The following is a 17,273-nucleotide window of genomic DNA, read 5'->3' as shown; positions in this document are numbered from 1 at the left end:
GAGAGAGAGAGGTCACCGAATTCCGATGGTAAAGAGAGAAACTTGTCATTAACACCGATTTAGGCCACCAAAATAAAAGGTGTTTGTTTCAAATTGTTTCATTTGATTAGGGGAGTTCATATTAGGTTTTTTATACCTTAAAAATTTGTGAAAAAACATATCTGAGCTCGGATTGATTTTTTATTTCTAGTTGAGTTTGGTTTTTCGGGTTGTTTTTGGATTTTTTGAGGTCATGAATGAGTTTTTCATGGTTTTTTAGGGTGTTTTAAGTAAAAAAACGGGTTGAAAAAATAGGTTTTGGATATAAAAAACATAGATTATGATTTTCTTATCACCACAGTAATTGGAATCTGGGCAGGTTGCCAGACCCAAGACGCTTGGGTTATAAAAATTTAACTTTAAAAAATGCAATTTAAAAGAAAGAAAATGACATGACTAATTAAAAAACTAAAAGCCAAAAAAAAATAAAAAAACTCCATCTCTTTTATTTTGTTCATAAGGTCTCTTTTAAATAATATTGATTTTTTTTTGTTATGCGTTTAATTTTCAGAGAGATTTTTCTAGTTCATTTATGGTTTTGTTTTTATTTTTTATATAGATAAACTATATTTTTGAAAATAAAAAATATTTATTTTCATATTTATATTTTAATATGTGTAGCCTTATATATATTTTTTTTATTCAATCAATTTAATGTTTTATTTTTCAAGATTAAATATCTTGATTTTCAAGTTTTGTTTTTTAGGTGTTATTAATGATTTTTTATTTATTTATTAGCGGCATACAAATTTTAGTCTATTTAATTACATATATGTATATATATTTTTTTAACTATAAAAATACATTAAAAAACTTATATATATAGAATTTTTTACGACCCACAACAAAGCACAGGTCACATGGGTGGTTGATTCTAGATTGAGTGGAGCAAGAAGCGACATGATATATACGGAGCAGGATATATGAATAAACTTCATGTTCCATTAAAACTTTAAGCTTACAAGCTTCTCGTGGACCTTGCTTGACATGGACCCATCTAGACATCATTCATGCCCATCATCAATATTATACTATGCTATGTAAAAGGATATCACTTCACCATGAAAGCTACGGACATGATCATGAAAGTTAGCAAATGTTTTGTGCTGGTGAAAAAAACTGAAAGAAACTACATTTCTTTGTTCTAGAGGGTTACTTGTTTGGCAGGGTAGTTTTGATTACTTTTTAAATAATTTTTTGTGTTAAAATATATGCCAATAATAATGGCATGTACAATAATTTTTTTTCTTAATATACTAACAGATTGGTTTTGTCTTTATTATCATCGGTAAATCACCAACAGAATAATTTCATCGGTGATTGTGACATATGCAATAAAATTTTTACAACTCTATACAAAATATCGACAAATATCATCCTTCTGTAAATCCATCGATGATAATTAAAAAATATTAAAAAAAATAAAATTGTATAAAATAATTAATATAAAATTCTATAGAATAATAAAAAAAATAAGCAAATAAAATTGTATAAAGCTGAAATACTTAAAAATAAAATTAAATAATATAAAATCTAAATATTCATTACAATTTGATTTGTACAAATAAAAATTAAACTAGAACAATGGTGACACTGGAAAAGGAGAAAGAGGCCCGTCATTCCCGGTACCATATGGCCAAAAGGTGGCGCAAACATACCACTCATCCGTGATCTCATGTTTATGACCATTTAGCGGAGTTGTTCATAATCCGCCAAAAGTTGCTCATATTTTTTGGTGAGATGATCGTGTGTTATTGTAAGGCCACGAACTTCTGAGATTGAGTGCTCGATACTGATTGAAAGCTTCCAATGATTGAGACACTCCAGGTCGCCTGTAAATTCTCAGTCCTAGTGTTGAAGAGTCTGTACACCTAATTTTTATCGGGTCCACTAAACAATCTTGCCTCCATCCATAAATTCGGATTCAAATCCTGGTGGGTCGAAGGATTGTCCTCATATCTCTCCCTCAACCGGCTATTATATATCTCCTGAAAATTTTATAAAAAAATCATCAATTTCAATTCAAGAAAATAATAACTAACGAAAGAAAATAGTTGAACAAATATACCATAAAGTGTTGAGCATGGTTGTCGATAAACTGTTGCACCCTCTTTTGACGGTCTTTCCTCCGCACGTACGTCTATACAAAAAGCTTTATTAGGCTCGTCTCACATCCAAGAGACGTAGCTTGCAAGAAAAAAAATTACAAGTTAAATACATTTATAAATAACAACAAATTCATTAAAGATAGATGTTATTAAAATTAATCTTACCACCCGCTTTGCATGTGTAATGAACGAAATGGAGCCGCTAGTATACGTGGTAACCGAACCGTAAATTTATCAGTTTCGGTTATCGGCACTAGACTATAAAGTGTCATGTAAACCGCTCAAATATCACGTGCTAGATATATTATGCCCATATATCCTCTGGGATGTATGGCAACCTAAAATCCTTCCAAACCGCCACATTATTCCAGCATTGTAGATCGTTATCACCAACTTATTTTTTTGCTTTTTTCTGTGCTTCATAACAAAAGCCACGCAACCTATATCCATAAACGAATTTTATATGAGTTAATGACAAATTAGATTTTAATATATAAATTTTAAAAAATATATATCATATCGTTTTCAATATTACCTAATTGTCACATGAGTCTCCACCACCCTCCTCGTAATATTGTCATTCGTGTTATCCTACTCGAAATTGTGTTGTGTATAAATAATTTATTAAAAATAAATCAATAATTTCAAACATAACATACAAAATAGTTAAAATTAAAGTTAACACTAACCTCAAATCTTCTAAACCATGCATCGATATAAGATCTCACATCAGGATGTCTGGAAACTTGACTCCATTGAAACAATAGAATCTTCATCGACAATTTAAACCCTGATTTTATTACTTGGGCAGCCTCAATGTTTGTGAACCTAAAAATCAATAAAATTAATGAAATATTAATTAGTTGTCCATAAATTACGTAAAAGAAAAAAAAAACTAAAATCAAAACAAACTTACATTGAAAGGTCGTTCTTCCAATGTTTCTTGTACCTGCAGGTGAATTAACCCGGTTGTGAAGACACATCGCTCTACATGTGGAACTTGCATTGGAAGAAGCAGCGTCGTTAGTCGCCGCAGTTGCCTCTTCTTGGTCACGTCATCATCGCTGCTAGAAAAACTAGCTGTGACCATATGCTCACGACATGTTGTTGATTTTGTTTTACACATCTACACAAATTTGATGAATAATTACATAATCAAATTTGATTTTTTTAAAAAAAAAAAAGTTGGAAGCACCTCTTCTATACTGGATATTATCCAAATTGTTCAAACTTGCAAATATTAACAAGATATATGCCAGAAAACAATTAATTTTATTTTATTTATACCAGAAATTTTAGATTATTCAATTTCATTTCATTTTCAATATAAATAATATAATTTTTTAATCATAAAATAGAGAAAACAAATCCTATTTATAAGCTAACATCTATACAAATTTAACAATAAAATTTAGAAAAATAAATAGTATTATTTTTAATTAATCCTTTAATGATTCCATTGGTAAATTCGCTCTCAAATTTCAATTTCGCACTTAAATTTTTGAAAAGCCCTCCAAAATTTTCTCATTCCATTATTGATTCGTCAATAATTCCCTCGCTAATGTTAAAAAGTATACACAGTTAGAGATGCATTAATTACCCGCCGTTTTAGGTTTACACGATCCAATCAGTGGTCCGTGGTAATTCCTCTCAGTAACCTGCAACTAACTCAGAGGTTTTTAACTGGCATCACCGACATGGGATGTGAATAGTTCCTTCACCTCTGAAAAAAAATCGACAAACACAAATCATCGGTGTTTCCATCGGTGATGTAGGAACAATTCTCTTCACCTCTGTAATACACCGATGGTTTATGTTCATCAGTGTTTTCATCGGGATCGGGGAAACAATTCCTTTCGCCTTTAGATACATCGATTAAAATATGTCCGTCAGTGTTTCCCATCGGTGATGTGAGATAGAAACAGTTCCCTTCGTCTCTAAAATACACCAACGGACACAGTCCATCAATGTTTCCATCAATGATATACACAATGAATGACAAATTGTGTCTGTATTGCATGTTTATCCTCCCTACAAACACTTAAATTGAAAGCTTCACGCATAACACAATAACATCAGTACGTATAATAATTATAAAAAATAATTACTTATTTGTATAGAATTCATCCATAAATGATTACATGATAAAAAATTCCTTAACACTTTCATACTCTGATAGTTAGTTAGAATTATCTTTCTCTCTTCTTCTTCAATTGAATCATCAATCAGCTCCATCGCAATCTTCATTGTTGATATCATCTTTCATCTTCATCAACTTAATGCTTGTTCGCTGGATCTTAGAAATTAACATTCAACTCATTAAACATCAAACAAAACTACTATCGAAGATGCAAAAATTTAATTTTTCTTCTAATTCAAGCAATGAAGCAACTTGATATGGTTTAACCAACTCACTAACTTGAAAAACATCATCTCCCACACTTGTGTGTTCATTCTCATCTTGAACAACCTCGACACAACCCATGGGTTTCATTTTTAAAACGGATAACCAATCAACTCTTAATCGATCCTTTTTAAAGGAATGGGTATATGTGTAATAAACTTACTGGCATTATTTGGCGAAAACAAAGACATCACTTACATTAAGGAGTCTGGCTTTTGAGTTAATTTCAATCAAACTATAGTGGGGATCTACTCTGATTCCTCTATCAGTGGTGTCATACCAATAGCATTTGAATAAAAAACACTCTATTATTGTTCGTATGATATTGCAATTCAAGCGACCTCTTCTAATTTACCATAATAGTCAACTTCAAAATCATTACAAGTTGATCCCTTAACACAAACACCACTATTATATGTATTTCTTTCATGCTCGTATTCTTTAGTATGAAACACATATTCATTTACAAAATACACGTTGTAGCAGCTTCACTTTCTTTTAGGATCTAGCTTAGTAAAGACAATGAAAAACATTAGCATTCATTTCTCATTTAATAAACCATTGTACAATCAAGTACAACAATGAACAGTAAATGAGAATTATGTAACAAAATTAAGTACCATGATAAATAATGAGTTTATGATAGTACTTATATGTGTTGAAACCACGTGAATAAATTGTTTCATCTTGTAATCGAAAGATTTGGGATCAGTCAGCTTCGAGTTCCTAGACAATAAATATTATCAATGTTACCTATAAGGTTTTCAAAATTGCATGAGTTTGTGATATTACAATAGATAAATAGTCCATTTATAACAAAGTTTAAAGTAATATATATATATATTTACTAAATAAAAGGTCTCAGTTCATCAAAATTAAATAACATATAATTATGTGGTTTTTTAAATTATATTTCAGACAAATATATTCCCCTTATAACACTTTTAGGTATGGGTCATCAAGATTAGAGAATATATGACAATGTTCTCACCAGTAAGACACTTCACCACCACCATCATGTCATGGAAGCGCGATTGATTCTTGTTCTCAAATGAGGCTCGAAATAGTACGAGATAAATGTTGAGATCTCCTCAATAATATAGCATCACATATCGAAGCCTCCAACATTGCACCTTGTTCTTAACTTTTTTAAAAAAAATTGAGCATGTTACCTGCATTGAATTAAATACATTTTAAATTTAAAAAAATCTATAATATCTAACCTCTCAAAAATGGATACATCTATCTATACTGGACCTGGGCCTCCAACTTTTTCGTCATACGATAAATGTATGGTTAGATGCTCCATCAAGTCAAAAAAAATAATAGAGGGGGATATCATCTTAAATTTGCATATTGTCTCGACGATATTTGTTTTCAAGCGCGCTTAATGTGATGCGTCTACAACTTGCTTAAAGCATATATCCTTAAGAAATGACTAATCTCTGTAAGTGCATCCCATATCTTCTTTGTAATAAATCACAATAAGATAATAAAATGAATGGTTTTGATAAACATGTGGCAGTCATGGCTCTCATTCCATGCATCTGTATTTTTTTAGATTAACCAAAACCTTGGTATATTTTCAAGGCATGTTCATCAGCAAAATGCAAACTCTTAAGCCATTGGTAGACTTAGTAAGCTATGCATTTTCTTTAAAGCGAAGCTGCTCTAGGCTTTGCGAACCCGTGACCAATCAAAAAACCACACTTACATATTTTTATGGTTACCAAAACAACATGTTTATATGGCCATGTCTAGCTTTGATGTTGTGACATTTGTCTTCCCCTTCACGTCCATGACCGTGTTGAAAATATTTTTTAAAACACGTTCTTTTTCGTATATGCATGACGTAAAGGTTATGCCCGAAGAGAGATTGGTTTTCCAAATAGAAAAAGCTCATTGGAAACTATACTTCACTTTACCTAGTGTGATAAGGGTTTTCAAACCAAAACTAGGGGAAAACTTCTATTTAGAAAGATTGAATTTAAAAAAAAACCAACCACACCAATTTCATCGTACTCTGACACCATGTTCATCTAGATTCCGATACCCCCAATTGTGTAATTATAAAACTCATTCACACCTACTTTTTCTGATCTGACACACCCTTTTGTAATCTAGATACTAATAGGGTGCATTGAATGTTCTTTTTTACTCTGCCAACTAAAAATTAAATATCTTTACTTCCTTTGTTGATCATTATGTCCTTTTGTGAATTTGTTGGCAAGAAACCCTACCCGGTAGCAAATTAAAAAAAGATGATTTTACCTTCGTTTGTTAACGTGAAAGCCTTGTTGTTACTTCCATGCAGTAATAGAGAATGCTAGTTTTCCATGCGTGCTCTAACTAGAAACCATTTCATAAACTGGAAATCATATGCTAGTTTTCCATGCGTGTGCTCTAACTAGAAAACCATTTTCATAAACTGGAAATAATCTATTGATAGCCCCCACATTTAAAGCTACCATTTCATAAGAAAATTTTAATTTGCTCTCGATACATCATAAGTCAAAGCAGTATTAGAAACCTAATAACTACGCCCAACTCATTAAAATTAATAGTTTTGAAGACAAGCATTTTGGGGCCCCGAGCACTATTTTTTTAGGGACCAAGCCTATGACTTTTGGATCCGAAAAAAACAGAAACTTCGGCGGATCACATTATACATCCCTGCAGTGACAGTGTTGTAAACTATGAGGTGTATACTGAGCCCTAGCTAACAAGAATTATAAGGCGGGCTCCGTTTGCCGGGAGCAGAAATGAACCCAAATAGATTTTGAAATCTCCGCACAATTATGACATTAATTTGCAACATGATAATCTGAGACCAGTTCTTTGGATTCAACTTTGAAACAGGGTGAGGAGTTACAGCATTAAAGTTGTTTCTCAGCGTTCGATATCCCCTGTCGTATTTTATAAGAGGAAGTACATGCATCCACTCCAGGTCCATCTCTGTATGGCTGCTACTTTGTTGGAATTCGGTGTGCCGATGGTCTGTGCTTTCTTAACAAAATTTTGATTGACTTGAATAACTTATATGTAGTAATTCTATACGTCTGTATTTTGGGTAAAGTATTCTATATGTGTTTTCTCTTATTATTATGCTACACAGAATCTTTCATCGAACTAGTTTCCATATGAGCGTGTGTGCTGTCCTGCTATATAGTAATATATTGCCCCATATCTACTCGCCAATCGGTCAACTTAGATATTTCAAGGTAATACAATAACCAAATTACCACGACACACACCTAGTTAATTTTCTGGGATATCGCTAACCCGAGGGTTTCCATCATGAAACTTAAGCAGACATAGGAAAGTTCGTCTTGTCGAGTTACTCACTCTTTCATAAGTGTAAGGAGGATGGGTGGTTACATCAGTCCATTCTACCAAATTCCCCATACTCAATTTTACATGTTCCAGTGCCTTCACAAGTTCAATCCTTATAATTTCCTCGACTCTTGATGGGGAATACACCATATGCAAATAATCCGATTAATTTGATGTGATTTTGTGGCCAGGTCCATCGCCCAACATAGAGTTCTCATAATCTTCTCAGCGGAGAGGCTTTAAAAAACCTTGGTTCGCGTCGGATTGGCATTAGGTGTCTCCTTCCCCTGGATGACCTCTCAGTTGAGTGTTTATTTACCTTGAGTGCAATTTCTCCACCGCGATCGCAAAATCGTATTCAATGGTAAATTATTGTTGTCATTTACAATACTCCAGGAATGTTGGTAGCATCTTGGAATTGAACTCTCTATATCCTTCTTAGCCATTGTCTCCGTGACGACAACACCACAATAAATAGTTTTATAGATGGGGCATATTACCCAAACACCAAGTAATTTCCTCTATGAAACCCCTTTACCGGATGTAATAGTATGCCTCCTTATACCTTTCTTTGGTGGAGGTATTAGAGATAGGAGCAGTCCATTACCAATCATCTAATGATGAAGAAATTTTTTTTAGTGTTTTATCACCATTGGCCCTCTTCTACCTAGTGGACATCTATCCTAATTAATGTACCTTCCTCTGAATTATTTACCTTCGGGAATAATATGTTTGTAGAAAATTACATAAAATTTAAATCCCCTCAGGTCGACCAAATAAATTCCTATTTCATCTGGCAATTTCCCTTGATGTCTTTGTGGAATCTCTGTCCACTCCGGATAGAACAATCATCTGTGAATTCTATCATCCGAACCCTGCGTATCAAAAAGTAGATGATTAAAATTGGTATTAAATTAAACGGGTGATACTCTTTAAGTTAAATAGGATTTGCAAAAATATTGGTTCAGATTATTTGCCTCCATAGCCTTATGTCAAAACTTCCTTATCTTACGTTACTTCATATTGATATCAATATTTATTTTTATTTGTACATACCTAAATTTATACGCCCGGATTAACTTATCTGGATATTACCAAATCAAAATAAAATGTGCCTAGAAAAAATAAAACAAACCTGTCTTTACAACAACGCCCATTACTTTTTATTTTCATCACGAGACACACTTTAATTTGTTGGTAATCCCCCAACATAAAGTTTTCAACAATATTTACATATCATATATAAATCCCTAACAAACAAAACATAGCTATACCAATAATTTATAAATGCCTTAATACATGCTTAGAAAAAAACAATAAATTAAATGTGATAAACACCAAACAATAAATAATCATATACTAAAAAAAAACATTCAATAATGTTAAAACTAACTTTTAAAAATTCTATTAAAATAAAAATAAAAAATAGCATAGATTTTATGTTACTAAAATTAAATTCTTAATAAATCAAACTCAGATTTCGAGTACCTAGAAAAGTTTGTGTTGAGATGATAGGGGATGTTAATTGAGGGGAGGTGAGCTTGGGTTTGTAATTGTTGAGGGGGCGGGTTGAGAAGGAGAGAAATAGGGAAGGAGAGGGTCGGCGTGAGTGGATGCCTCTGTCATATATTAAATGTAGTTACCCGATCGTAATTGTTTCCTGGAACAGGATTATTTATATTGCGAGTTCGACTCCATTTAGTAAATATAATTGAGTACCAGTTTTCCTTTTGACATTGTTCTACCTTTATAGTGACCTAACCTCGTATGCCTGTGGAATTCTCCACTAATGTTTTCCATCAGTAAAACTTATCCACAATAAACAAGCTTTGACATGTCATCGAGCACAACTTGCCTTTTTTTTTTGTTTCTTTTTAACTGAATTTGCAGATTTCGGCTCCACCCCAGGTAATATACCAACGGATTGTTCTATTTATATATCAACCGGGTTATTAGCCAGATTGGAAAACTCCTAACTATCCAGGTAAATATTCACGATAAAATTACCCAATGGAAAAAAATAATATTAATCCGCATCTGCCGCTTACTATCTGCGGAGACATCTTGTCCGTGAATTTTTTTTTTGTACATTGAATCTCTGTTGATGTGCAATATAGCAAAATCTTTCTCAAATTCTCACCAGCTTTCTAAAATGACGCTGACACGACGAGGGAAAAGAAAGACAGTGGCTTTTGGAACAATTAACAGCTACAAAGCACCACCATTATTTAATTTTGGCCACTAAATTATTACTTTAACATTTGACACATTGATTCTTCCCACCCATTTCTAACCAAGCTTGACCAGAGAATTGAGCAGGTGATCTTGGTTCTCGCGAAGTATTATGATAACTTAGCAGAAAGTGGATCAGTCTTTGCGATCACTATTCTGAGCTACCTAACTTTCAAAAGATGGTTATCTGCTTACTGAATTTTATAATCGCTACCTTATGCTCGTAATAGCAGAAGAAGCGCTAAGTGCACACAGTTGAGAGCTTACTGCAAACATATATGGTCATTCTGCCTATATAATTAACCCCAATATATAGCTTAATGGAGGTCGTATTGACAAATTATGAGGTCTGGTTCTTACTTGATGCTTAATATTAGCTAGCATTGATTTCTTGTTTCACCGACTTATAAAAAACCAAAAAAACAAGGATAATATTCTTATCCCTTATCTTGTGCTCATAAAGATATTGTGTGTGTAAGTATGAGATACTGATTAAAGAAATGGAAAGTCGGTCCTCGCGTAAACTATTATTTGTAATCATGCTTTAATTCCCCTCGTGGGAAGTGGTGATCGCATCCTAGTATATATACTATATAGTGAAGTTCTCTCAGTCCTGTATAAACACACCATATTGCACCACACTCCCTGGCATCTCTTTAGGTCGGAGGAACTAACTGTCTCTTTCAACTACTGCCTTCCTCCAAAAATATATAATTTTAGTTTTTATACTGCACTGCGTAGAGAAAGACAGGTAGCATATGAGTGCGATACGGTAGGCACCATAATGGATGCCCTTCTGTTGGGATAATGGTCGTTTAATTTTTGCACTTCGCAAAAGTGTAATGTGTTGCTGTTGAAAAAGATTCTGGAGGTCAGAGGACACGAACAGCTAATCTATGGTTATATTGTGCTACGGATACCGGGACTATCAAATCTTCTGCTACATTTAACTTTGGGCCGCCTGCTTTTCCTTACTACTGGGAAAGGTGAGGTTCTCTTGCTGCCTGCGCTAATTATTTTTTCTTGCTTTGATTTTAGAGTCCTAGCTGTGAGCACCTGATTTTGGTACGTTTTCAACTTAGTTATTTCTTCTCTGTTGCTCCTATCATTGAAATATTTCTCACCAACGTTTGGAGCTATCCGCGACCATGAGCTTCTTTGACTGTACAGAGAGTTCTTACAAGGGTCTGTATATAGCTAGTTTGATTGCAGAAAAGCAGCCTAGTGCTAACAGCTTTCTCATCTTCTGCCAACCTCTTCCTCGGTGCCCTTTCGGGTATAGTCTAAACCATGATACTTGTAATTTGCTTCAAGATGGTCTCTGATGCTTATGAGCGTGCAATATGATAACTACAATTCCAGATTTGTATCTAGAGACTCTGATTCTCTGAGAATTGTTGATGTCTATCAGGTTAACTCTCAACAAATATTATTCCTCAAGGACCTTGAGTAGATATATCTGTACCTTCGCCGGTGGCATTCCTCAACACAGGCGGCTCCTCTGTACACGTTCTCATGAGCTAGCACTAAATTTTCGGCGCTCGCGCAGCAAAAGGGCAGTGTAGTAGTACTGCAGTTTTCTGACTCGAAAAAATGATATTCTCGTGTGTATACCTGTGGTCTTATAAAACCTTTGCCCAGTCATAGCGACGACAAAAAGCCGCAGCCTGACAAGCAAGGCCCCAGGTGCCCACCAACAAAGGTGTTAGGTGCACTAGTATATGACATGGTGGAGAGTATAGCTCTGCCATGGTAATCTTTCATATAAGTGAATCCCATAACAAATTCACATTCAATACTCAAACAAAATCACATGCCATATAACCATTTCTGACCCACTACTGATCTCAGCGGACGAGACAAAGGGTGAGTTTGTTCTTCGTTCCCGATACTGTTCTCATTGCAATTGCTGCTTTCAATGTTGTCATTTTTGTTGTTTCCATACATTCAAGATATAGAATTTGGCCATAAAAAGTTACCCTATTTCCAATAAGAGATTGTTCTAGGTGCTATTGCACCGCTGCCTTATGTCCTTCTTGGGCGCGATTCCAGTCTGCTATCTTGAGTATTAAGAGATTGAAAGGATCTTTTTCCCATGTGAGGATTCTTGAGAACAATCACGAATTGGATGGATTTTTAAGCGTCCTTTATGGAGCTCTCCACGTAAGTCTATTCTCCGTTGGTAGTCCTTTTCAATGCGATTAAATGTGGTGCTTCGTTGGTGTTTCATGTTTACAGGAGGCTTGAAACATTACCGTTTCATTTTGTTTCATTACAGGGAATCACTTTATAGGATCTGAAGCTCTTTGCTATGTTCTTTGGTACTTGTCATCTGCAGTGCTCTGCGCATGGAAAACGAAAGCTATGGTCCTGTGTTCACATCAGCATTCACCCCCTTTTCACACAGATTTTGCTGCCATGTTTGATTTCTCCATCCCCACGAACAAATTTATCTGGGAAAGGTTGTTTCCTTTCATGCATGTAATTATGCTTTTACTTTACAGCAGATTATTTACTGTTCCTAACATTCTTTCATTTTAACGAACAGTGTCCTGGGTTCTGTCCTGGTTATACTAGGTCTGTACATTCTACTTTGGGGTAAGCAATTGAAGCAGGGGATTGTGGAGAGAAGCAAGCCACCTAGCGGGGAAGAGGAGCACCGTGACGAGGCGAAGCACAGATGCCAGCAACAATTTCAAGGAGTAATCCATAAATAAATGCTCTCTCTAAGTGAATTCTTTGGTGGAAGGAGGCTGGTTTATTCAAGGCAGTGCAGTGAATTGGAGGGCAAAAAAGTTTTCGAGTTGCCATGAACGAGCGCCATTTGAATTTATAGAGAAGTCATTGCCTGGTATTTTCATTTTAGCTGAGTTTTAACTTCTTCCCCAATTTCCATGTACTCATATTTAAATAAAAATTAAATGATGCTTACAATTTATACTTCAATTTCCACTTGTGTAATTAAAAGGATGACACAAATAAGTAGATAGTACTTACATATCACTAAAAAAATTAATTGTAAACTAAAAGATGATATAGTTGGTTAATAATATAATTAAAATTATATTTATTAATAAAATATTAAAAAAACATTATGATATTTAACAAGATTAAAACTGAAAAATTGAGACATATTTGTGTATCAAGATATCTAATCACGTATGCATGGAGCTATCAAATTTATTCAAAAAGTTATTATTTCAATTATATTTTTAAAAAGATCTAGTATAATTATTCTTTTCTGTTAACTTCTTTTTCGAATGAATGAAAAATATTTTCCTTTGAGTGTTCTCATTAAATAAGAATTATAAGAATAAATGTGATGAAAAAATAATTAATAATTAAAAATATTTTCTTAATTTGATAAAAATTGTAAGCAATTGGAACCAATAAAAAATCTACTAGATGATTGAAAGATTAGAATGATAAGACAGCAGGCATCCTTGAACGCCCAACAGGGAACTCTGCTTTATATTCTTGACTGACACGTGTTTTTAAAAGGGAACAACGAATAGTCATTTAGTTCAGCAGTCGTTTACCCCAACCAAATTACATGTCGTCTTTTCTTCTACATAAGAAAGGCCTACGCATTGACGGCTTGCCTCTCGGCCCATAAACAAATCTCATTCTCTAACCCTGCACGATTCAAAAACCCTAGTTTCACTGACTTCTCCTTCTTCTTCTACGGTGTATGAACTGTTGTATCGATTATAAAGCGAATAAACATAGCAAAAAAATGGGGGGGAAGAGAAGGAAGAGCGAAGGAGGCGAGGCGATGAAGAATATGGCAGCGATGCAGAGTGGGTAGACAGAAAAGGAGGAAGAGAAGAGATGGAGATGGGGAAAAGGAGAGAATACCCCGTCAGATGATAAGATCAAGGAGAAGAGATCTGCTGTACACGCCAAACTCAAGCATGAAAAGAAAGTCGAGAAACGCAAGAAGCTTAAAGCCCGAGACGCCGAAGAGAAGCTGAGCTCTCCGAGTCGGTGAGGAGGTCAGGTTCCCAATTGAAATATCGCGTTAGGGTTTTTGTTCTTTTTTAGTCAGAATTGATTTGGTGTAGTGTGGTTATTGTGCAGCCTCCTGCAAGGAGATTCCACGCCCATTGAAAATAGCTAGAGAGGAATGACGAGACTGTATGCAAGCCTGGACGACGATGAGGTACTAACTCATAGCTCATGCTCTGCGATTGAATCAGATATTTCTACTCATGGCCAAAATAGCAAATGCTTCTTGAAGCTGATGTTTTAATTCTCTTGGTTTATAGCTATTCGCTGGCAATGATGCTGATGAATTTAGCTCCATCTTAAAACGTGAACGGGACTCCGAAGATATTGATCACTTCCGTTTTAAACTCTATGTAAAGTTCGTAATCTCTTTTTAATTTGTTTTTGTCATTGAATAGCCATGGAAGATGAAATATTATTTTGAAGCCGATTTAAATCTCTCCCTCACTTGTGATATGGTTGAATTGCCTTTACATGTCATTTTCGGTCTACAGAGGGGACCGGCATTCATATCAGAACTACTTCAAGTGATCCCAAATGCACATTATTACAAGAGAGGAACTTATGACCTGAAAAAGGTGCTTTTATTGGTTTTCCTTCCCTCACTCTTTCTAATATAAGATGCTTACCAGTAGTGCTTCATCTCTTATTAAGATGTGCATAACATTCTTGTAGATTGTAGAATATGCAAAGAAGCAGGATTTTACTTCTCTTATAGTTGTTCACACCAACCGCAGGGAACCAGGTGAGGGGTACTTCTTAGTTTTCAATACAGAACACGTGCCAAATTGCTTAGGATATGCATGTTCTTACTGTGATTTCCTATTCCAATAAATATTAAGTTGGAAATAGATTTCATTTATCAATGGATAAAACCTTGAGTGACTGCGATTGTCTATCAGAATCTTAACACTTTTTCACTGTTTGTAGATGCTCTCTTGATCATTGGCTTGCCTGATGGCCCTACTGCCCATTTCAAACTCTCACGGCTTGTTCTACGCAAGGATATCAAGGTTTATGGCTGACCTTGTGGATATTGATATATAACTTTTATTTAATGCAATGTTACCTTCTATTCGAAAATTAATTGATTCTATTCATTTACTAAAGAAAGTTACAGTCCTCAATGATTCTGCATCAACAAACTGTATCTAATTTCTCATCAATGAAATCTAATCTGTCTGGTCTTTAAGTGGACATGGCCTGTTTTATTGGAGCAATAATATCTAATCAAAGAGAAATCGATCAATGAAGAGAGAAATGTGGTTTTAGAAATGTTATCTAATTAGGTTTCAATGGATTAGAATAAGCTGATTTTATCTTACGGGGTATAGAGTGTGATTTCAGTTTTGTCTGATGTAGTTTCTAGAAGGGTAACTTCTTACCTTTGCTGCCTTGTGTTGCTTGCAGAATCATGGAAATCCCACCAGTCATGAGCCCGAACTGGTCTTGACTAACTTTACAACTCGTCTGGGACATCGTGCTGGGAGGTATTAAATTTTCTTCATGTTGCATGTTAGAAAACATCTAAATTTTCCTCACTATAGTTGACCGGAACAATGAGTTGGGATAAGCTGTGTGATCATATGTTGTGCTATCTTCCCACAAAAATGATAATGCTCTTGTTTTCTATAACTTATCCATGTTTTCAGTGTGGTTTGTATGATCTCACAGTTTTTCTATGTGTCATTTTCTTTGTTGACTTCTTACACGCTGGTTTTCTTCTTAATAAAACGTTCTTGTGTTCATATGTACCATCCAGAATAATACAGTCACTTTTCCCGCAAGAACCGAATTTCCGGGGTCGAAGAGTTGTAACCTTTCACAATCAACGTGATTATATATTCTTCCGGCATCACCGGTATGCTTTGGATTCATTAAATTTTGCCAAGAATAAACCTGTGGGTAATCTTTTCTTTTCTATAAACACCTTTCTGATAGAGTTTTCCAACTATTATGTGCACAGTTACATCTTTGAAACCAAAGAGAGTAAGCAGAGTGATTCAAAAGGTAAAAAAGGAAAAGATGGCAAGGGTGAGAAGATCTCTCAACAGAAAGTGATTGCACGCCTTCAGGTTATGTTTCCCTATCAAATTTGTTGTTCGCATTCGTTGTTGTGGAGTTGATATCCTTTCTAACAGGATCATAAGATATACTTTTCTTTTTCTCTTCTTGTTGATAAACTCTATGAACTGAGTCAAACCTTGTAATCTTAATATTCTGCCTTAGGGCACTAGTGAAACATCAAATCTGGAACTTTAGCTAGGCCCTTGATAATTTCAACTACATTTGGATGCTCCATCTTAGTTATGGGTCTCAATTTTACCCAAAAATCTGTCTGGAACCCCTATTATCTTGGTAGTCTGTTTGCTAATAGTTTTCCTCTAAACATGCAGGAGTGTGGTCCTAGATTTACACTGAAGTTGAGAAGTCTGCAACATGGAACATTTGATACCAAAGGTGGTGAATATGAATGGGTTCACAAGGTAGCTTTTGAATGTTTTCTGCTTGGTATATATATTGATTTGATTTGTTGACACTTTTTTTCCCTCCAAATTTTGTGAGATTAAGAAACTGTTCATATTTCTTCTCATTTGAATTTCAGCCGGAAATGGACACCAGCCGGAGGAGGTTTTTCTTGTGAGTTGCATCAGATCGTTTTTATTTGTCTTGGTGCATAAGCAAATTTTGTTGCATTCCGGGCTGGTACCTGAACAACTGATGTTAAAATCCTGATCAAATTTGTAATGTGTAATTTAAAAATAGAAAAATGAAAATTGTGATAAGTTTTGCCCAATTGTTTATTCAATTATGGAATACTTGAACTCTTGAAGATTATATGAATATATTTATCATTTGATTATGTTGACACGTCATGATTTTTCTTAATTTCTATACCTTTTTCTTGTATGATTGTGTGATGCATTTCTCTTTTTTTTTTTTTTTGAAAGATTATCGGTTGCATTTTTATATCTGAAGTATACAAGAAAAAAAAAGAAAAAAAATTGTTCTGTTGTATTTATATTAAAAAACAATTATAAAAAAAATTTTATTTTATTATATTTCTAAAATATATATATATATATATTAAAAAACAATTGCAACTATATGCCACTTCAATCCAGCATATAATTTTTTTTTTGTTTTTT

The 17,273-nt window shown here is 34.3% G+C and overlaps 1 protein-coding gene across 1 annotated transcript; it reads left to right on the top strand.

Moving 5' to 3' along the window:
• The first annotated feature begins 14,514 nt into the window (after positions 1-14,514).
• Positions 14,515-16,996, top strand: LOC118044424 (uncharacterized). The gene is made up of 8 exons (XM_035052691.2): positions 14,515-14,702; positions 14,800-14,869; positions 15,055-15,137; positions 15,535-15,614; positions 15,887-15,985; positions 16,091-16,199; positions 16,521-16,610; positions 16,730-16,996. The coding sequence occupies exons 1-8, from the start codon at positions 14,532-14,534 to the stop codon at positions 16,766-16,768; spliced, it is 741 nt and encodes a 246-aa protein (XP_034908582.2). The 5' UTR covers positions 14,515-14,531; the 3' UTR covers positions 16,769-16,996.
• Positions 16,997-17,273: the final 277 nt, after the last annotated feature.

Source organism: Populus alba, chromosome 2, assembly GCF_005239225.2.
Source record: "Populus alba chromosome 2, ASM523922v2, whole genome shotgun sequence".
Lineage (NCBI taxonomy): Eukaryota > Viridiplantae > Streptophyta > Magnoliopsida > Malpighiales > Salicaceae > Populus > Populus alba.
Note: the sequence above shows the minus strand (reverse complement) of the source record. Positions and strands in the feature narration are given on the sequence as shown.

Coding starts and splice junctions, on each gene's coding strand:
- LOC118044424 (XM_035052691.2), top strand. CDS start 14,532: ATGAAATATTATTTTGAAGCCGATTTAAATCTCTCCCTCACTTGTGAT. Junction 15,615..15,886: donor CTGGGACATCGTGCTGGGAG/GTATTAAATTTT, acceptor TGTACCATCCAG/AATAATACAGTCACTTTTCC. Junction 16,200..16,520: donor AAGTGATTGCACGCCTTCAG/GTTATGTTTCCC, acceptor CTAAACATGCAG/GAGTGTGGTCCTAGATTTAC.